The sequence below is a fragment of the Etheostoma cragini genome, chromosome 17 (assembly GCF_013103735.1).
Source record: "Etheostoma cragini isolate CJK2018 chromosome 17, CSU_Ecrag_1.0, whole genome shotgun sequence".
NCBI classification, from domain to species: Eukaryota; Metazoa; Chordata; class Actinopteri; order Perciformes; family Percidae; genus Etheostoma; species Etheostoma cragini.
In genome coordinates this window covers 8,348,836-8,371,770 of record NC_048423.1, presented here as the reverse complement: position 1 = coordinate 8,371,770, position 22,935 = coordinate 8,348,836, and the positions used below count along the sequence as shown (strand labels likewise).

The 22,935-nt window shown below is 38.5% G+C and overlaps 1 protein-coding gene across 1 annotated transcript; it reads left to right on the top strand.

Annotated features, from left to right (window-relative positions):
• The first annotated feature begins 310 nt into the window (after positions 1-310).
• On the top strand, positions 311-19,823 carry LOC117960717 (carbohydrate sulfotransferase 15-like). Its single transcript, XM_034898830.1, has 8 exons — positions 311-580; positions 12,918-13,573; positions 14,430-14,769; positions 16,420-16,557; positions 17,316-17,472; positions 17,673-17,829; positions 19,126-19,273; positions 19,372-19,823. Exons 2-8 carry the CDS (start codon positions 13,100-13,102, stop codon positions 19,560-19,562), a joined length of 1,605 nt encoding a protein of 534 aa, XP_034754721.1. The 5' UTR covers positions 311-580; positions 12,918-13,099; the 3' UTR covers positions 19,563-19,823.
• Positions 19,824-22,935: the final 3,112 nt, after the last annotated feature.

Sequence of the window (22,935 nt, the reverse complement as noted above, 5' to 3'; positions counted from 1 at the left end):
CTTATGCAGTAGCTTTAATACATTTCTAACGTGAAATACCACAGATGAATTTTATATTCTTTTCATCCAGGGACCGTTGATTTTGTTGATTTATTTCCCTAATTAGGATAGCTTTTAACGAAGTCAGCAGGTGAAATATTTGATTGCGGTAACTCTCCACACAGCGACCAATATGAAGACCCTTAAGGAAGCTTGAGGAATGAGTACACTGTCTGTTGATTTGCAGTTCATAACGGCACGTCAAACCAAATCAAAAGCATGTTGAGCTGTAGATAAGATTGATTCCGGTGCCGGTGTTTCCTGCAGTCCTCGTCACGCGCACCTCCCCTCGCTCCTCTTGACTGGGTGCCGCGCGCAGGGGAGCTCAGTCAGATGGAGACTCCGGAAAGTCTCGCATTTCCGAGTCAAAACCCAGCCGGCGTTTGTGAACATGAACACCGTTTATGCTGAGGACACATTCTCATTTATTTCACTTAACGTTTCATACAAACGCCCGTCAAGTGGTTTTAATCGCTTTGACTGGTCGTCTTCATGGCTCGTGAGAGGCTACACAAGAGGCGCGTGCAGACTCAACTCCAGTGTGAGTACCTGTGTTTAAAATAATCAATTCCAAAAAGATTTAAGAAAAGGGATTTTGTCTGATGTCAGGCCTAATTAGAGTTTATTCCTCGGATGAACGAACGTTTTAGATATTTAAGTGAATTATCTTGATACTAAAACTAGTATGTTTCCCACCTTTGTCAGTTTTGATCCTAAAGTAAACGTTGTGGTAATCTGATATCAAACACTTTGACTGCAGCTAGTATAGCGGTGTCTATGAATTGACAGCATAAACTTAACTAAAAGATTACGAAAAAAAAAGCGCGCACATACAGTGGATATAAAATGTCTACACACCCCTGTTAAAATGCCAGGTTTGTGTGACGTTAAAAAAATATTTTTTTCCACCTTTAATGTGACTTATAACATGATCAATTGCTAAAACAAATCTACAAGGTGGAAAAATTAAATCCTTACAATAACCTGGTTGCATAACTGTGCACCCTTAAATACTTTCTTGAAGCACCTTTTGACTTTATTACAGCACTCATTCCTTTTGGGTAGGAGTCTATCAACATGGCACATCTTGATGTGTCAGTATATGACCACTCATCTGCAAAAGTGCTCCAAATCTGTCATATTGCGAGGACATGTCCTGTGCACAGCCCTCTTAAGATCCCCCCATAGATGTTCAGTTGGATTCAAATCGGGGCTCTGGCTTGGCCATTCCAAAACGTCAATTTTTTGGTGAAGCCATGCTTTTGTGGATTTGGATGTGTGCTTTAAGTCGTAATGATGAAAGGTGAACTTCCTCTTCATCTTTCTAGCGGAGGCCAGAAGGTTTTGTGCCAAAATTGCCTGGTATTTGGAACTGTTCGTAATTCCCTCCACCCTGACTAAGGCCCCGGTTCCAGCTGAAGAAAAAACACTCCAAAGCATGATGCTGGCATCACCATGCTTTGATGTGGTTATTATGGTGTTCTTTGGGTAATGTGCAGTTTTGTTTTTGCACCAAACATGTCTTTGGAATTATGGCCAAAAAGTTCAACCTTGGTTTCAGACCAAAACACATTTTCAGCTGGGTTTGGATGTTTTTCTTTGTAATAAAAGGCTTCCATCTTGCCACCCTACCCCAAAGCCCATTTATATGAAGAATACTGGAGATTGTTGTCACATGTAACACACAGCCAGTACTTGCCAGAAATTCCTGCAGCTCCTTAAATGTTGCTGTACGTCTCTTGGGAGCTTCCCTGAGCAGTTTTCTTCATCTTTTCATCAATTTTGGAGGGACGTCCAGTTCTTGGTAATGTCTCTGTTGTGCCGTATCTTCTGCACTTGATGATGAATGTCTTCACTGTGTTCCACAGCATAGTTAGTGATTTGGAAATTCTTTTGTAACCTTCTACTGAATGATATGTTTCAACAATGAGATCCCTCCGATGGTTTGGAATCTCTCTGTCGACCATGGCATTTGCTCTGAGACTAAGAAAACGGCAGGAAAATCCTACTGGAACAGCTGAACTTGATTTGTGATTAATCAGAATCACTTTAAATGACAGGTGTTTAATGACTTCAAGTTAACATGAGTTTGAGTGTGATTGGTTAATTCTGAACTCAGCCACATCCCCAGTTATAAGAGGGCGCGCATGCTTATGCAACCAGGTTATTGTAAGGTTTTTATTTTTGTGTGTTTGTTTTTCAATTGAATTGTTCACATTGTAGGTCACATAAAAAGTGTAAAACTTTCTGACATGAATTATCTTTGTATATTTTTTTTCCATCACAAAAACCTGTCATTTTGACAGGGGTGTGTAGACTTTTTATATCCACTGTAGCTTCTTTAAAAAGTGTCCTGAAAAGAGCTATAAAGTCCCCAAAGCAATACTATGTGTTTAAGACTTTGTAATGCTTGAAACTATTCTCCTGGTTACATCTTCTCGCTCACTGAGCAGCTGCAGAATACAGTATGTCATGTCTCCATGGGGTAAAAGAATCTTGGTCTACCAGACACTGACTGTGTTATGAGGCAAACATAAACGGCTGCAAACATTTGTACACACGCTCCAAAGCCTGTCTACGGAAAGCCTGTTCAGTCTCTATTTAGCCCTATTCAGACCCTCCAGGATTTCACGATATTGCGATTGCGCCAATTCATGCAAATTCAATCAATCCCCATGAATTTGGTGCACCTCGGAATCTTGACCAATCACCGCAAATAACCAGAGTTTTGCACGACTTAAATCAATCCCAGCAGTCCCACGTGCCAGACTTTGTATCAGAATGTGACTCTGAGAGCCAATGACCAAGCAGGAGTGAGAACGGGTTGATGTCTCACGTACGTAGCCAAATTCATTTCCTTGTTTAACGTGACATGTGTGACTTGAACATCGGATATTTACTAACAAAACATACAGCAAGAGCTTACAACACATTTTTGACCTTCTTGCCAACCTGTATACATTTTAACATCAATATACACTGTAACGATTTTTCACTCTGATCTCGCTTAAGCGGCTGCTGTTTCAATCCTGTCGGCTCTCTGCAGCGGGCGGGTCTGCTGAGTTCCTCTCCGTGACCGACGTATGCACACACCCAAACATACACGGTGGATGCGGGAGATGAGACATACAGGATGACCTAAATTGAGGACAGTTACGCTTGTTATTGTAAGTGCAATGATGAGTTAAAGTCCAATAAGTACTTCATCAAACCGCATGAATGTCTGTCCCAGGCCAGTATAGGAAATCAACTGAACAATGTAAAGATCAACAATTAACCACTCACTGACGCTCATTTTCATATTATACCAACGTTTTCAGCATCCTGAGCCTTTTTGGTAAGGTCCTACAAAAACTCAGCCCAGAGAAATCTTATTCTCCCCAAAACAAGTTTCCTTTTTATTTTTAAAGAACTAGACAAAAAAAAATGCAACTCTCTCTTTGCAACATCAGGCATTTTGGGCTGCAACAATCTCAAAAAAGTATGCAAAATCCTATAGGGACTGCCTATAGTACTGAATTTGGTTGCAGTTCCGACAGAGTTCCACTGGGGGTGGTCACAGGCACGTGCAAAACTAATGGGACTCTATGGAGCTAGACAACTATATTTGTCTCTTTTGCCTAATTGCCGTTGAGAAATCTCAGATTTGATTGTAGTTTTTGCAAGTTCAACATGGATTATAGGTCGACAGTTGAATGAACGAGTACTTATGCCCTTTCGATTTCTTACAGGTTGAGTCGTTGTTGCCCATAACACGCTAGCATTCTGCTAATGAATGCTGATTGGTCAGGAAAGGACGGATTACGACCAGAGATCCCGCTTGATGTCATCTGAAGCGCAACCAGAATGTCAGAGTGAATATGTCGGTGTGGTCATTAAAACATTTGTAAACCTGTTTCTAGCACGTGTATTGACAGGGAGAGCCTAAACTGTCAGCTGTGTTATCGATGCCGCGTGAAAAAAGAGGAAGTGACTCAGAGCTTTCCGTAAAGCAGTATTTCTGGCTGTACAATGTGTATGACGTCATTGACATTTTAAAAGGCATTTAGAACAAAAACGTGACTTTAAAAAAAACTAACACACAGCAGTGTATATTTTTAGCCTTCCCTTTCGAATGCAACATTCAAATTAATAGACAAAAACTTATATCCTGAGAATTTTTTTTGAGATGGAAAACTTGGAGCCTAACCGATTTTTAAGGCCAATACCGATACAAATATTTGGTTCTCTAAAAATCCGATATATCGGCCAAATTATAGTATTTAAAAATATTAATAATCCAGAAACGTGTAACAAAACAGATTTCCCTAACATTTATTCTAGTATTTAGTTCTCACTAAAAATAATATGATAATTTAAATGTCACAACAGAACAGAGAAACCTTAAAATATATTGAAGTTCTGATAAATGAAATGCTTAAAAATACAGAACTTAAAGTACTTTCAAAGTCTTTTAAACAAAAAAAACAGTAACAAAAAAATCAGTGTTTCCAACAGGGATGCCGTAGAGCGCCCTCTGGAGGAAATACTATGCAACGGCAATACTCATAACATGCTTGACCATCCGTTTTTTTATTTTATTTTTTTTAAATAGTTTTTTTTATTAAAAATTGTTCTAATAAATGAATATTTAATTCAATAGGAATGGCAATATCTACAGTTCGCAAAAGGCCTAATATTGGCCCGCCGATATATTGGTCGTGCTCCATAGAACACCGTTCATTCTGCACTCGCCTGCGATCACCCCCAGTGGAACGCTGGTCAAACTGCACCTTCTTCCCTTAATAGAAATTCTTTGCACTCTCACAACGTCTTGCACTTTTCATGTGCTTATTATTCTGTTTATAGTATCATACATACATCGAGTACTACATTGGACTATTTGACAGATTCCCCTAATTCCTTCCATTATGCCTAAATGGTTTCTCTCATGCATCCCAGCAAACAAGCCATGAAGGGTCTTGTGTATTCGTTTTTCAGCAGCTCATTGCCGGGGTTTGGTTGACGTCTGGGGTGAGAACTGTTGATGTGTGAGATATTTGCCCACTTGCAATTTCTGTTTGACATTTTCCTCTCCTTGCTTTCCTCATTCTACTCTATTAAAGAGGCTGCAGCGTGGCGGCCCTGACAGGTAGGCAGATCTTTGGACAAACCAGCCTCTGTGGACTCTCAATGCAGCTTCTAAATCACTGAAGTTGTATTTTATTGTTAATTGGAGGGCGAAAGAGTAGGAGCTGAGCGTGAGAGGAGGACATACATATAGGTGTGGTGACAGTATGGAGCACCTCTCCACAGTCCATAACTCTGCACACATCCAAGCTAAACCTCAGTCGTGCTGCTGGGCCCAGCCCTGCAGTCTGTCAAGTCTACTGGGCAGGAAGGTTTTAAGTTGCCCCTCGAGTTTTTGGAACAAATGTCAGGCTGGAGAGGGTGAGATGTCAAACCATGCTTCTTTTGGCGGATGCTTGAATGCTTAGGTAATGCTAAAAGTATGAGCGGAGAAGGAGAGCCAGAGGGTTGAACCATATCAGATTGTTTAGACTGGACTCTGGGGGTCCACCGCAAATGGAAGAAAATCATTCTGTACGCTCGGCGCATTAGGAATGTGGGAGGTTTGCATGATACTAAATTGTTTTGGCAACAGCTCCAAGTTTTTATTTCAAGAGTGGATAGTTTTTTTACTTGAGATGACAATCTGTTTGAGAAAAGAGGATTCAATGTAGTCAAAATTTTTTTCCACATCTATCACTCCTTTGTTGTTCTGCTCAAGCTATCCTGCTGTTGAGTAATTCTCCTGGGTGATGTTTTTCACTGGGACTTTTCCTTGTTTGTTCTTTTCCATCCAATTATGTATTGTTTGAATATATTTTCTCCACTTGTGCCAGTAAGCGTTCTACTTTATACTACTACTGCAGTTGATTTAAAACATTTTGTCATTGTTGTGGTTGAATTGCATGTATTGAAACAGAAAAGGTAAAATGTCTTCATTAAATGCATCCATTCTTAATGACCATGATCACATGTAAACAGTAGCCTACATAATATATTAATTTACACCTTGGCATTAGTATTCAGGGCATTATGACTCAAATTGCTTTAGAAACCAAAGTAATTCTAAAGGGATACCAATTTTTACTTTAGTATTCAAAGATTGCAGTGCTTAAAAAGTAAAGTTCAATTTTACCTCCAAATGGCTTAAAATCAAATGAAAGTCTTTATAGTAAGCTCCATGTGTTCTGTATCCCTGAATGAGACTCAATTAGTTTTTTTTAATGTATGTCTAAAAGCATTATAATGTGAGATCAGGCACTGCTCAAAGTGAAACATACAGTAGTCACAGAATTCATGCATGATTTAAACAGTAAGATATAATTATGTTAATGATGCAAACTAATTAGTCTAATTACAAATGTTTAACAATGAGAATTACTTATGAGCTTTACCTCTCATCCCCTTTTTATTTGTTTTTTAAAGTGTGTGAACAGATTTTGTTTGAAGAGTTTATAAAATCCGACAAGTAGGATCAAGCTTCTACATGTCAAGTTGTGCATGTTTTGTGTGTGCAAACAGGATTGCGGTTGTAGGTTGTCACACACATTCAAAAGCTGTGGCAGTTGATTGGCACTGACAGGTTGTGTCTTTTAGTGTAATCTGCAACCAAATGCTCTCCTGGTTGTAAGTCAAGTAGAAACGTGTCAGGATTGAGGAAAGCATCAAGCTTTTTTTACTAGCCAAAGCCATAGCTGACTTTTGTTACTTTTCATGGTAAGAAAGTGATATGGCAGAGGAGTTTCCCTGCTCAGGTGTAACAGGTTGTTATTACAACTTAGATTTTTGAATTATCAGTAAGTAGTCTCAATTTGACAGACCCTCCTCCAAAGCACACTGAGGTTCTGGCTACTCCACTGAGCAATCAGGATTGGAGGAAAACATGCTTTGGCTTATTGGCATTTCTTTAAACCAATCAAAATCAAACTTTTCCTGAACCCTGTGGGGAAGAGGGCCACAAAAATTATGGCCACCAACAAAACTCCGCAAAGATTGTTCTTGCTCAGGCTTTAACTTATGGATATTCAGCAGCATTGTCAAAACAGACCAAATGGCTACGCTCCCATCTTTCTTTGCTGGGAAAGATTTGACTAGAGAAAACTCAAGAATATACCGCAGACGTAGTACTTTAGGAAAATGAAAATTGAACGGAAGTACGTAGGAGGGCGTAGCCAGGCTAGATAGTACACCCTTTGTGCGAGATTTCAAGCTGATTAGGACGGGTGAAACTGCTGTGACATGATCTTCAATGTGGCACCTACCAAATCCTTTCCCTTTGAGTGTCAACCAAACAGAGGAATGTCTGCACATGATGAATTATATAGCGTAGTCTAGGCATAATTTTGCGATTTACCGTTTTTTTTAAATTCTGGGCGGGGTGAATAAAAAAATTGTGGATGTTCTTGATGGAAGCTTGGCTATTTAAAAATCACGGGTTTGTGCAGAATGTCCCGTGTCACACTAGTGACGCTTCTCTCTGACCAATCAGGGATTGGCAGTGTTTTAACTCCACCTTCTAGTATTTGCTCAGCGTGCAGGTGAAAAAACTAAAAACGAGTGAGTCGGGTTGAATCGAGTCGTACCATGCAATGAAAAAGCTGCATATGTCAATTATTTTAATGCCATTCATTGTTTGGGGAATCAGCAGGAAGTCACCCAGCTCAGCCAGAGAAGGGCTCTAACATGCATGCTCTTTGGATCGGAAAATGCAGAAGTTTAAAGAAGATCTTTGTATGCGTCGGTGAGCAACTTCCATTGGATGGATGGAGCGCCATCCTGGAACATGTCATTCAATTATCTTAATACATCCATGCAATTTACAGACTGATGTTATAGTTGTTTAACTTACCATATACTTTCTGTAGTTTTCTTGTGCAATGAGGGGATATTATCAACATTTTGGATAGACTCACTTGTAATTAACCTGAATGACACTTAAATTGACCTTAAATCCACCTCTTGTCCCCAGAACTGCCAATTCTTTCTCCCTTACACTCTTTAAACAGTACCACAGGTGTTTTAAAGTGTTCTCTGCTTGTTATTAAGGTCACATTGGTTTTAAACCGCTGCTAAAGCAACCAACCTGTTGCTATAAGAAAATCATATGCATGCAAATATATATATACACCTACATGCATGCACAAATACACAGTTTAGCTTTATAGGACTACATCTGTGCTACAGATGACAGAGTAGACTGTGTTGAACTGGCTGATCAAGACAGTCACTAATGTTAAGCAGAAGGTTTTAATATTTCTAGAGCATTTTTGCCATGTCTGTTTTGTTTAGACTGTACTATTGCTTCAACAGCCTGCTTTCTTAACAGATAATGGAGTCAGATTCCTGTGAAGTCAAGTGATAGAAAATCAACCCCCTCATTCCTTCTATTAGTAGGATGTGAAAAAGTAGAGAGGACTAGTTCAGCATCATGAGACAGATGAAGCCCACTTCCTGAGGTATTTGTTCTCTTAGGGAGCTGTTAGATTTCCTGCCAAAATTATATCCATGATCTGATTGTGAAAGTGGCCAGACAAAGAGTAAGTTCCAGCAGTGATGTTATTTTCAGTTCAGATTAGTATGACTTTTGATTCATTTTTCATCTACATAGAGAAAGTTCTATTATTACTGCAGTTTTTGGGTATCCCATCCATCTTTGTTGGACTTCCCCATCAACAGGGAGGCTGTCTCATTTCCTTTTGTGGCATTAGTTTCTCTTGTGCCTCCCATTTCCCAGCGCTGGGATTCCGCCAAGTCCCAGTCACAGAGTGTACTGAACAAGGTCAGGCTGTGTTTACACAGTTATAAACATGAAGACATGATTAAAACATGTTTCAGGAGAGGCGAGAATGTATGTGTGTGTGTGTGTGTGTGTGTGTAATGAGTGATGGCTCTTACAACTGATTGTCTCCTCTCTTTAGCTGATTTTGTGGTCACATTGGATTTTTGAAAGGTGTTTGTCACATTTGCTGATGCTCTATCTAAGGTATCAGATTTCATAATGTCGATGCTAAACTGAACTGAACATCTGCATACAGCATGCAGCATTTTTTCTCTGGAAGAGTTTTGCAGGGATGATGATTTGCAGTTGCTGTTCAGTTATCTTTGCAGCGCAGACTGGGCTGATGCGGATTGGCATAATTTTGTCACAAATAGTATACATAGGGGGATAAATGAGAGGATGCAAGACACTCCCATGTAATGACATAACCTGCACCCAATTTAACACCCCGAACAGAATTTCAGTGATCAAGTAAAGCAGATGCATGGGAGCAACTGTAGAATCTGTACATCCGGGACTAATTAAAAATAATGAGCTTCATGGTTTGTCAATGTAAGAGGCACAAACTACTGATATGATAGACCTTTATCATAGCTGAACATATTGTTATTACAAATCAGTATAAAACATTATTTAATTTTTCCTTTGTGAGGTTCAATAGCGGCCAGATAGAAGTATCAGCTCAAAAGTATGGAAACTAATTTTAGAATTTACAGTTCTTAAAAGTGGCATATTCTACAAATTACATTTCTATGTGCTAAAGACGTGATAATTAAAGCCACTATGTGTAGAATTTGACTCTTCCTAGACTGCACCACAAGGATGGTCTTGTTTGTTTTGACTGATGTAAAGAAGAGGTTGTATAAAAACATAATACAAATTTATATGCACTTGGTAAACTCTACAACCTGCGATCCAAGGTTGTATTTTATCCAAAAGGTTTTATGACATCTGAATGATACAGGGAAATGATAAAGAAGTCAATAATTGTAAAGTCGAGAGACTGTATTTTTAAAACATTGTTTTTTTTAAAATTCTTTTTAATAAGGTGTAATTTCCTGTTGGATTTAGTTGGTTGTTTGACAATATGTTAACAGGAGAAGCGTGGGGTTTACAAGCCTTAGTAAGCTTAATTACAGTAAATGTAAGAAATAGCAGCTCTTACATTCTTGGCCTCATTGGTGTTATTAAAAATAAAAAAAGCTTTGCGTTAATAAAATGGTTGTACCTACTGAGCCTGAATAGATTCAACAAATGTCATGGCAGTCTGCAGCTCATTTCATTGGATATCTTGTGCAAAGTTGGTTTTTTGACCTGAGGATGGGATAGAGGGATACTTAGGTTCCAAAATGGAAATAAAGCTCATACTGTGGGAGCATGGTGCTGCCCATTTAATAAAAAGGAAACTTTGGCGGGAAGGTCAGGGGTTTACCAAACAGATTAGGATTCATTTTCTGGGGACTGTCAACAAACAAGACATCAATAAATCCACATATCAGTTGTTGTGATATGTTGATTTGAAGTGTTTATTTGATGTGAACTGACAACATCCCCATCATCAGGCCCCACGGTTCACCACTTTGGTCCAGACAAAATATCTCAACAACTACATGATGGATTGCCATGAAATTGTGGACAAACATTCAAGTTGTGCAGAAGAATAATCTTTCTAATTTTGGTGATCCCCTGAACACTTTCTTGAGTGCAACAATGAGGTTTCTAGTTTGTGTTTTTGCATGAATACCCATGAAAGTTGTATCCCATTCGTGAAGAATTGTAATACTGGCTTTTCATCTAGTTGTCATCCTCAGCTCCTCCCAGAGCCAAACAATTCAGAACAAGCCGCCTTAAGTCAAGATTTCAGATAATTTCACATTTATGGCATAAACAACCCAACACATTTCACCAAATAGAGTAGAATCGCATTCTGTCTTTGATACCAGATGAGTCTTGACATTTTGTGCACTTAGGACAACAGAGACATCTAATGCAATGATAAATTCAGGCTTTTGAGTCAGCAGGATTCTGATGATGGAGTTTCACCTCAGTCAATCCCACCTGCTGTTTTCTCCCACCGCAGATCGATTATATATTTCTTTTGACCAAAGATGTCTAGTAAAGGCTGTCTTTACTGCTCTTTTTCACGTTTTCTCATCTCTGCTGCTTCACTTCAACACTCCGTGCTTTACCCTCGACTCTTACTGTCCTCTCTATGCTCTGTCACATTAACTAGACATTTACATTTAATGGGACTACTAGATTGGTAGTAGAGAACAAAAAGGATAACAATTACCTGGATTTGTAGAAATAAAGATATGCAGAGGCATGAACACAATGAGCGTGGAGAATAGTAGCATTCATTAATATACTTTTCAAAACACCGCTAGCAAGGGTTTTACACATCATTAATAAGTATAAAACCTAAAAATATGGAAATTTAAGAAAAGGGTAAGGCAGGAATCATGATTTGTATCAAAAGCAGCATTATTCATGGATAACTTAAACTGTTGACAAATTTAGATGTCAGTTTGTTAAGCAAGGGTTGACCTAAGCATTTTAAATGCCCTCCTCTGTCTACTGATTTTAAAAAAAATCTCAATGCTAGGCTTTTGCAACATTGTCCATTGAGTTAACCCTCAAAGGTTTAAGGGCACATTCACATATCTTATAAAATCAAACTTTTTAAAGCTGATCCCCATGTTTAGAACAAACTCAACTTTCTGAATAGTGATGCCCACACTTTTTCTAGAGCAATGTGTAAAGAGATACATTTGTGCTAAAGCTGAAACTTTGATGTTCGCTTTTTGAAATTCTTCAAATCTCAACAAACCTTAACTTACGATGTGTTGGTGCTTGAAATGAGTTTACCAAAGTCTTAGGTTTTATATATATATATATATATATATATATATATATATATATTTAAATAGTAAATAATTGTCTGAAATTAAATTTTGTAATATTGCTTTTTGAGTAGGATTGTTGTCAAACATTTTGATGCAACGGTGTGTCTTTTGTCGTCAGAGGTTTTTAAAAAAAACATTCTCTCTTAATCGGACCATTTGCATCACATCTTTGACGTCGGCAAACGATGATTTGGTATGACCATTTGTATGCTTTAAGCTACAAAAATACTGGGGCCTACACTTTCCATAGTGCACTTTTGACTCAATACAGTGTGGTCCCCTAAAATGATGCAGAGTGGCTTTTCATTTTGCTCTAAATATGCACCTTCAATGATGTAAGTGTGAACATGTTGAGTCACTTAACGTTGGCTGCACTCTATCAGGCCCCTGTGTTGCATTAAGAAAAAACACTGTAAAATTAGAGAGTTGTAGTATACTGGTGCAAATTTTAATCCCCAGTTCCAGTGAGATTGTTAAACTGTACAAGCTGTACAACAAAAGAAAAAGAAATACGTTACTGGCTGAGGAAGTGTCAGAGAAGTGTTTTAAAAACATTTTACACTTTGATGTTTGGAGGTCATTAGCACTAGAAATAACATTGCCTACTTTCTTATTATTCATGGGCGGGAAAAGAAAATGCATGCACTTGCCACACTGCATGTTCACCTGTATCAATACCTAACGTGGTTTTCTCTGGGAAAAACCTCAATCTTGAAAATGACACTTCCGGGTTAAAAAAATGAAACTCTCAGGAGGCTTTTAGCACACAGAGAATAATCGTGTGTTTTTAGTTTTGAATTACAGAGTAACTATTATTCTGACCTTGAAAGTGTCTTAGTAGAGCTGTGCTATATAGCCCTCATCATGAAGCAAAGGATCTCCATGCAGCAGACCACACACTGCAGCTAACCTCAAACATTTTTAGAGGTGACTATAGAAGGGAGTATAGTTTGAAATTCACTGACTGCCTCGGATTGGGACAAACCTCCCTGAGATACCCTAATATTAAAAATGTTCATACAACCTTTCTTGGATTAATAGGAGATGACTGAAATACTTCAAAGGAAACAAAACTGCTGCAATTTTGGTGAAAAAGTTGAAGTGATAAAAAAAGCCACGTTTTAACAAGTGTTTCTGATTTACAGGAGGTCCTGCTGAAGACTTGGGAGTACATAAGAAATGAAGACAAGTAATGACCTGCAGATTAAAAACTATAAAAAAAAATGGATACATCAGGACACACAACCTTCTGTAGGTGAAACTCACACCTTTATCTTGAAAGAATAATTCTTCTCTGTCTACATGCATACTGGGCTTTTATGTCAGTATGTCACTATCAGACTGCAGATATGGGAGCAACACTCAAACGAAGCACGCTTACAGCCTTCGCAGTTTGCCCGTTGCTGAGAACTATGAGAAAAGGCCTGTTAGGACAGTATTTGAATTCAGGCACACAAACAAGACTGAGAATCTGGAGGCCAAGTGGGTTCCTCTGTTGTCCTGGACTAACCTGCAGGGCATCTCTAAAGTCAAAGTGGTTAGCTTCCTGATGGGCTTGACAATGACTTTTCTTATCATGGCTTCCTACATGCTGACCTGGGATAGGAAAGGACTTTTGCTAACCCCCTTACCCTATCAGCTCAGACCTGTGGTCATGCCAACCAGCACAGCAGCACCTGAAATGTCTTCTGAAAAGAATTTAGGAGACATAAAGCTGCTAGTGAAGATCATCGGCTCTAAACTTGAATACTCACCCAGGAAAGTGCCTGATGAAAAGGATATCGTCGGAACGGACTCCCATGTAAGTCTGTGGAAAATTTGTCTGACTCACTTTTGCATGAGGGAACCAACCAAAATAAAGGATGTTTTTGTTACAGCTTCAGGCTGCAATTAAGCAATGTTTTCACTCAAAAAAATGCTGGCAATGATAATTCAGGCCACACTAGAAAATATTAAGAAGTGACCTCTATGATTGCTTTATTTTTTGTTGACAACAGTGAATAGTAAAAGACTGACAAACAAGAAAGACCTTACAATCTACTTTGCAGTAAAGCCTGTTTTGTGAAGCTCATAATGACCGGTGTTTGTTGAGACTGACAGAGGTGTTAATTCAACTTGGAACCAACGTTAGAAGGGCTGTTAAGTAAATATCAGGTTACATGTCGTGCTAAGGACCATAGTACTGCTTTTACTATGTGCTAATGTACTGTAATTCTCCTGTGTTCAGTGTAGGTTCTCATGATGCCTCTCCACATTAGTGTTAAGTGTCAGTGTGTCTAAACATCTACATAACATATAACACATATAATTCAGATTTCAAACACTGCAGGTTGGGACTGCAAAAATCATGTCATATGACCATAAGTTATGGATGTGTTTATATCATGAAAACTTGTAAGTGCTGGCCAAAAGTGTAAATTACGTGATAAAAAGTAGCTGCTGTCTCCAATGAAAGTAGAATATCTTGTCTTTTACCAGCCACCACCTGTAACAACACCAAAATCTGTAATTTTCACAAGAATGACAATTGTTACCTCTGAGTTTCACGAAAAATATATCCTCCAAATCATGATTCACCAATGGGCTAGAGGGCCAGTATTTCCAATATTTTGTAAATCCTCTGTATTGCGTGACTTCCTTTTTGTTCCTCTCTACAGTTGTTCTCTGTAATTCCTCGCCATTTCCTGCCCGGCATTAAGAGCCCTTGCTGGTATGAGGAGTTCTCCAGTGAACTTAGCAGTGATCTGTACAGGAGGAACCTCTTCGCTCTGCGTTCAAAGAGCTTCAAGACTGTGTGTGACCACCTCAGGACCAACTTCCACCAGCACTTACACCACAGAGGCGGCAAACCGTTTCGTCTACGCTGCTTGCCATTCTTCTACATCATCGGCCAACCCAAGTGTGGCACGACTGACTTGTTCCACAGGCTGCTGCTGCATCCAAAGGTAAAGTTCAACACGATGAAGGAGCCCCACTGGTGGACCAGGAAACGCTTTGGTAAGTCATCTAAATGTTTTGAAACATGGACTGTGGAAGCTAGCGAATGGATTTAAAAAAAAGTTATAACTGGAGATTGAATGCATCCAAAAGACAGAAACATATGGCAGAAAATACACGTATTTAGAAAAGAGCTGTGAAAAGAGATGCGATTAGTATATGATTAGTTGATTCATTGATTTAAAGAAGCAACTAATTTAATCAAGTAGCTGCTTTCCCAGGTCTTACATTATAGTACATTTAATGTGTTTAGGTTCTTGAGTCTTGTAGACTGGACAAAACAAGACATTTATTGATGTCACCTTGTGCTCTAGGACATTGGTTCTCAAACAAAATACACCACGTACCACTTCAGAAAATATTAGCCTCTCTTAGTACCACCATTATGGCCCACGTTAAAATAGAGTGGCATAGACCTACCTTATCCAGATACGGACAGTTTACGCAGGAAGCAGGTTTATTCCTAAAAACAATATTGTAGACAGCCACAGCCGTGTACAGTAAATCATCCGTCCTTCTCCCGCTGAATCTAAATTTGAGGAACTTGGGTCAGATCTTCTTATTGTTCTGCATCATTTGCTGCTAGCAGGTACTGTGGAGACTTCACTGCCACTGCTGTAGGTGCAACTAGCACTTATGCTCATCCATACATTGTTTCAACCACACTTCTCAAAATATTCTCCTCATTCACACTTCTCTTCCTAAAAGTTAAAGTTTGGAGACGCAATGCAGTGTTTTTGAACCATTTATTTTACCTTTGCCATCACAACTCCTAATTAATCCTGAATGTATGCGCACATGTTCATGAACATAACTATGTAGCAAGCTAATATCAAAGCAATTTCTTTTACACTTAAAACGAGTACTTATTTTTAATTACATTTCACTGAAAATAAATTAAATATTATTGTTGGAAATGTTATAGTTTTTTTACAGTATTATGTTTCTAAATTAATTAATTTCATTTTTTAAAATATATCAGAGATTCAACCAGCGTACCACTAGAGGGAGCTCACGTACCACCAGTGGTACTTGAGAACCAGTGCTCTAGGATATTGTGCATTTTCTGCGTTTTCTGATGATTTACAGATTACACGGTTTATCAATTAATCAAGATTATAAATTGGATTAATATACAAAAAAATATTTGTTGCTTGGCTGCAGTATAAAAGTCCTACTACTGCTTCTACTATGATGTAATGTTTGTTTTATGAAATAAACTTGTATGTAAATGTGTATCTTTATCAGGACTCCTCTGGAAAATGGATTATGTATTTTTAAGGAATTGTACAGTATTAAGTAGTAGTGCTGTGTATAGTACAAAAACTAATACTGGTGTAATCAGTAGATAAACCCATTACCTCTAAGCTCACTACTGCCTGTCCTAATTTACTTTTACATATAAATTGTTAAACAGTCGTGACTCCAGACAGGGCTTCCAGATTGAGCATTTATGCCATGTCCCAGTAAACTTCTTCTATGTTTAGATAAACCTTACTAAACACTTGATTATTCTCAAGTAACTAAAGCTTTTAAATCAACCTGATTCTAAGCTTAATGAATACTCCATTGAGATAATTTTGTGGTGCTGTTGAAGTTTATACAAGTGCAGATAATGATTGTTGTTTTTTGCTGTACCTTGGGGTGCAGGTTATATCCGTTTCAAAGATGGCTTCCAGGAAAATTTTCCTGTAGAAGATTACCTGGATCTGTTTGACTTGGCAGCCCAAAACATCCAAGATGGAATCAGTGGAAATTCCTCTGGAGACCACCGCACACTCATAACAGGTGAACACATGTGTGAGTGTTTGTGTGTGTGTGGGCATGGTTTGGTATGGACCAAACCATGCCCACACACATATGGTTACCGTCCATTGTGCATCAGATGGAATAATCTGTTACCATTTATCCGTTTTATAGTTTTCATTTGGTGTTTTCTCAGGACATTTGACCGGCAAAACAATTGGATCCTAATTACAGGTCTCTTTTGTTTTCCTTTCCTTTCTGGTCAGGCGTCATTCTTTTTCCGTGGGTCTGACCTCAGGAGCTCACAGTGGTGCTCACATATTCTAGATATTCTGTGGTCTAACAACACAGTGTCTTAAGAAGTATACCCCCGGGGCCTGTCACAACCACCTTTATTTCCTCTCCATGCATCTACGATTATAAATGAGGTTGACTCAAACTTTGGGCCTGGCCCTGAGAGACAGTAGATAGCACCATCTAATAAATAAATTATCTTGGTTAAATTAAAGCTTTGGTTACTGAAGTGAAACAAACTCCTTATTTAGATTTTGTACGTTTTGCTCAAATGACACTATTCATTTAAATCAAATTGAAAAAGTTGCAACTGCACGTCACAAATCTCTTTACGATTTGGAGGACATAATGTTGCCACAAAAGGAAAGTGTCTTGCAAGTCTTGCATATTTTGGTCTGAAAAGTGCAGCTCAGCAGTGCCAATTATGTAGAGTCTTCAATGCTTGCTGCATTTAAAATGTACTGTTTTTACCCAAGGTGATGCTCAGACTGTCAATGTCTTGACAGGTGAAGCCAGTGCATCCACTATGTGGGACAACCAAGCCTGGAGCTATCTTCACGGTGACAGGGAGGAGACACAGCCTCCGTTCCTGGCCCAGGACTTTATCCACACAGTCCAGCCCGGTGCCAAAATCATCATCATGCTTAGAGATCCAGTAGAGAGGTGCTGCTGTGAATTCCATACACACATCTGTTTGTATATATACAGATGTGATTTTCAGTTCAGAATTGCTTCTAAAGGATATTTCTGCAGAGCATATTTGTTTAAAATCATAACTCCTATTGTTTGCCCAACATCGTCCAGCAAAATGTCCTTTAGTAGTTCCATCTGGCTGACAACTCAGTTTTTTTTTCTGTTTCCAGACTTTATTCGGACTACCTGTACTTTAAGATGGCCAACAAGTCAGCAGAGGACTTCCACCAGAAGGTCCTAGACTCTGTACAGTTGTTTCAGTCCTGCCTGTATGAGAGGTCACTTCGTTCCTGCGTCTACAACACCAGCCTCTCTAACGCCATGCCGGTTAGCTGAAATAATGTTCTCACTTTTAACTTAGTTTTCATAAGATTACAGCTTGTATGCTATATAACTATATTGAATTGAACCTAACAACTAACACACATTTTCTACCTCTCCTGTGAGTAGTTGTAAATGGAGTTTAATGCACTCTGGTTCTGTGTAGTGAAAAATACAACCGACTAGCTACCCAGAGTCACTTCAAAACCTTCAGCATACATCCTGTCGGACAGTAAGCGGAGTTATGAGCTCTGTTTGTTGTCACCCGTAATCACAACATGTCAGAGACAGCACTGTTATCCAGGGAGATTTACTACAGTAAAAGCAGCAATCAGCTCGACCTGAAACCATTGGAACAGAAAAAGAATCTAACTCAAATCTAACAAAAAAAACAAATCAGAAAAGCACCATTAGGTTCTCTTTGTTTACGTGACGTTTCTGCTACTGATGAGAGGAAGATGAGCTCTTTCAAAATCTGTTTGTGCCACTCTGCTTGAATCATAGCGGAGTATTTTAGTTTTTTTTGTTGCACTGTGGTTCCCTCTTGAGGACACTGAGTGTCTGTGCATCTAGAATAAATGAAAAAAATGTCTCACTCTTTATTTTACCATTTAACAAATGGAATTAAACAATGTCTTTATGAGGGATTTTGACTACAAAGGCACACAATGACTAATACAATCACTGTATGGGTCACATAAGGTTGCCTTTAGAAATCGTGTCCACCATTTATCCGGTTGGTTGGTTTTATATTTTCTTCTTTTTTTAGAAGTCATGAACTGACAGTTTCAGTTTCTATTTGATATGTAATTGTTATGTAGCAGCAGGACAGCGTGTAACTCAAAATAAACTGCAGTGCCCATTTTCATCAAAATGAAGAAACCTGTCACCCAGTGCAACAGAGTGGCTCATTGAGGTGTTTTTAATAGTTGTTTGACAATGGCTCCACAAAACTCTGTATTTCTCAGCATGGCTGTTAGACATTGGTGTCATATGGTGACTTTTGCACGCAGCAACTCGAGTAGAGATAACTACCACTTCTGAAGACTTCGTGTTTTTTTATCCTCTGTGTCCTCCTTGGCGACATAGCGAGGGGTGGGGGTAAAGCACCATCCCTGAAGACTTGTGTCATGCTGATGCACTTACAGAATTGTTGTCATGATGTAGAATTCGTCATTGGGGAGACAGAAACTGCAGTTGAGATGGAAAATTCACCTTTGACCTAGGTAAACAATTGTTTATGGAACAATTTCACCACAAGAGACTTATGATGTTGACTTATTTTGATTTTTCCACCCATAGGTGAGGCTAAATTTGGGGATGTACATTATCTTCTTGCTGGATTGGCTGACAGTTTTCAACAGGGAGCAGATTTTAGTTCTTCGACTTGAGGACTACGCAGAAAATCTCAAAGGGACAATCAACAAAGTTTTTGATTTTCTGAGTGTAGGTAAGTATCCAGCCTGTATTGGCGGAGTATTTATATGGTTGTTTCTGCCATAATCCTTCAGTTCTGTAATGTTAAGGACTCTGACATCCTCCCCGCAGGTCCTCTCTCGGAGCAAGTGGAGGCCACATTGACCAAACGGCCTATGTCAAACACCCGGCGGGCCGCAGACAAAAACCTGGGTCCCATGCTTCCAGCTAGCAGAGACCTCCTCAGGGAATTCCACCAGCCCTTCAACCACAAACTGGCCAGTGTGTTGGACAACAATGCCTTCCTCTGGAGTAACAATTGAAGAGACGTGAGCATAGATGAAAATGTGTAAGGATGGGAATGAAGAACCGGAGCAAGGAGCTAGAGCGGGAATGTTTATTGATATAAATCAATTTACAGTGAGATAACTTATACACAGGTGTATAGTTGTAAAGTGAGTATTCTTAAGGTCTGAATAAATGTATGGGTTTTGTTTGTGATATTTATTTGCTCATGAAAGAATGTGAATGACTCATCTAGTCAAGGAAATAATAAAATAGTCATTATTAATTTTGTGTTTTAATTTGATGCTTTTACAATGTTTAAAAGTCATCAAGCCACTGCTGAATAAAAGTCCACAAAACGCTCCACACATTTATTATTCTACACCTTTGGATAGAGTTAAATATGTCGTCAAGGTAATTTGAACTTGACTTTTTATAAATATAGAAATATGCCCATATTATCTATTTCCCCCTGAATATTAACTAGAGAGATGCAGGAAAAAAATAATGTATTCCCGAGAAAGTCAACAGTCCTCATAAAAGGATACATATAATGATTTTGTACCATTGTGCAGTGGGTTATCAAAGAACCTTTTGAGTACAAACAGTTCTTGTGTTTAATCCTCTTAAACCTTATTGACGCGATAATATCATGGCATCATGTTCTGGTATCAACCACAAGAGGACACTGAAACACAAAACTCTAGTAATAACTTCCAACCACTCCACGGTTCCACAGGTCTGATGTGGTATCTCCCAGTGTTTTAGGTCAGATACAATACAGATCAAGACAGCCATGGTTGTTGAAGCCTCCCCATACAGACTTATAAATGATCATTTCCTTTCTTAATTATGAGGATTCTGTACACAGTATTAAGGGCCGATGTGCTCACAATCAGGTATATTATAATGCTGCTCCCTCATTGCAATAATAAAGCAATAAACATCCGTATGGTAGAAACCAAATACAACAACAAAACAAAAGGATGAAATTCAGGTGGAGAGGGAGTTTATTAGTGTCTCAAGCAATCAGACCGGATGACCTGACTCAGGCCCCAGACTGAACCCCCAAATCAAATTCCTCCAGGTGATTATAATTACAATAATTATACTGTGTGTATATATTTATATATATAATCTGTCCCAAATAATTAAACAGATACAAAATGTAGTAAAGACTGCAATGCAATTCTTTATCCATATGCACATACACATCACACCATCTGACAAGGATATAATGGTTGTTGTCAACTTTTGTATTGTACTTTTGCTTCAGGTAAGTAACAAAACACAATGAACAGATAAACAATATGAATAAACAAAACAATGAACTGTGGGCCATGCCAAAAAAGGGGAAACTGGCACGCAAATGTCTGCAAATTGATATTATGTATATATATATATATATATATATATATATATATATATATATATATATATGTATATTATGCGTTTCTCAGTGGCCTGAGTTGTGTAGGTGTGGATATATGTGGACAATGTAAGATATTCTAATGTGTGAAAACATAACAAAAGCCAAACAAAATGAGGTCACAGGGTGCAGGTGAAAGAGAATGAGTCATTCTGAATGCTGGGGCTTTTACATCCTATAGGAGCATTTGGTGCTCAACAACTAGACGCCCACTGCACTCAGGCTCATTGGGCAGTTGCAAAGCAGTGATGTGATAAAGATGGAGAAAATAAAACAATTTTAGCTTCATACTCTTGCCTGTGATCCATAGCACTATTTTTCTGTTATGGGAAAATAATAATGTGTGCATAATGAACTGTTTTCACATGTTCTTGTCTGAAAACCTAAATTACTTGAGTTTGTGAAATACCATTTGCTTGCTTAAACTGATACTTTACATTTTAACTAGGGCTCCCTTGTTGTGTTGATTACCTAAAGACATTTCGATTACAGATTACATTTTACCTTTGTCATTGTCAGCATGCACTTGATGTGGAAAGAAAATCTAAGATAAGACATTGAGCAGGGCTCTGTGCCAGATAACACCTTTTACTCTGATTACGTGCATTTACAGTGTGATTGGTCTCATGGATGACAACAAAGTTCGGGGAGCCGCAGGCCCGAAGAGAGAAAGGTAGTCAGGCTTGACTGATTGCTCCCTTCATGTGATATTTATGGTAATCCTCTCCAGGATTTTCAAAGACGGAAGAAACCATTAAGGTGTCTTTTTGTCATTTTGTCAAGGACGTAAGACATTGTATTTTGCACACATTTGTATTTGTGCATGTGTGAGTGTGGTGGATGCATTTCTGGAGCTGGAGTCATGTGAGTGTCAATTGATGATTACTCTTCACATTTGGTTTCAAGGTTTCACACTCATTCACACCTGAGATGGGACAGGAAAAAACATCATCATCGTCATCATCATCAGGTCAAGTCGGTCACAGAGTGAAGTATGGAAATGGTTCATTAAAAAATGGAAAACTGTTGCAGCACACCAACAGCTGAGATTCAACAAAAAGTTCCCAAAACAAACAACGTTCCCATTAGCACAATCTAGTAGAAAAAGCTGAATATGTTAAAAAATTAAATAAATAAAAGTATTTTCTTTTTTTGCCAATGATGGCATGTCATAGTAGGAAAAACCAAGGTGTACAAATAACTGTATTCCATTTAGCTGCTTCAGTTTCAGGATCCTGGAATTGTGCACGATGGCTAACTGTTACACTATTATGGCTTACTGAAACACAAAGAAAAAAGCCATTGTTAATATTATTAGTAACACATGCTTTTTCTTTGTCTAGTCAAATTATTTGCTGTGAAAAAGCCTATGGCAAACAATAACCTTCTACAGCACAATCTGTCATGATTGCTTGACAATATTAATTACATACAAGTTTTCTTTTGGCTCTACCTGTTATGCTTTTTCACTGCTATTTTGTCTCTTTGTTAATAACTGATGTTTTTGTTTGTTTTGTTTAACTGAGAATTAGATGTTTTGGTGTGTACTTCTACTAGTTAATCTAGTAAACACAGACTGACATTTGTCACTGATTGTATCATCTATCTGCCTACAGTCCACTAATACAGTGGCATTTACTGATATGGTTTCTTTCAATAATTTCCCAGGCAGCATGTATTCATTGGTAACGTGTAACATAACTGACACATTAGTCTAACCCTCTTGTGCCTTTATAAGGGCAGTTTCCCAACAGTGGTAAGAGTTTGAGTAGTTGAAGTTCATGTGATAAATGATATGTATGTTGATCCTTTGCCTAGAAGTATCTTCGAAATTGGTTTTGTTTGGCTCATCTGTGATTACCTGAAGTAAATCATGTATGGTGGAGAGGAAAAGGCTATTGAAGCTTTGGAGCATCCTCAACTTGTTGATTAGTCAGTGAATCGATGAAGAACACAATGAATAAAAAACACCGACAGAGCAC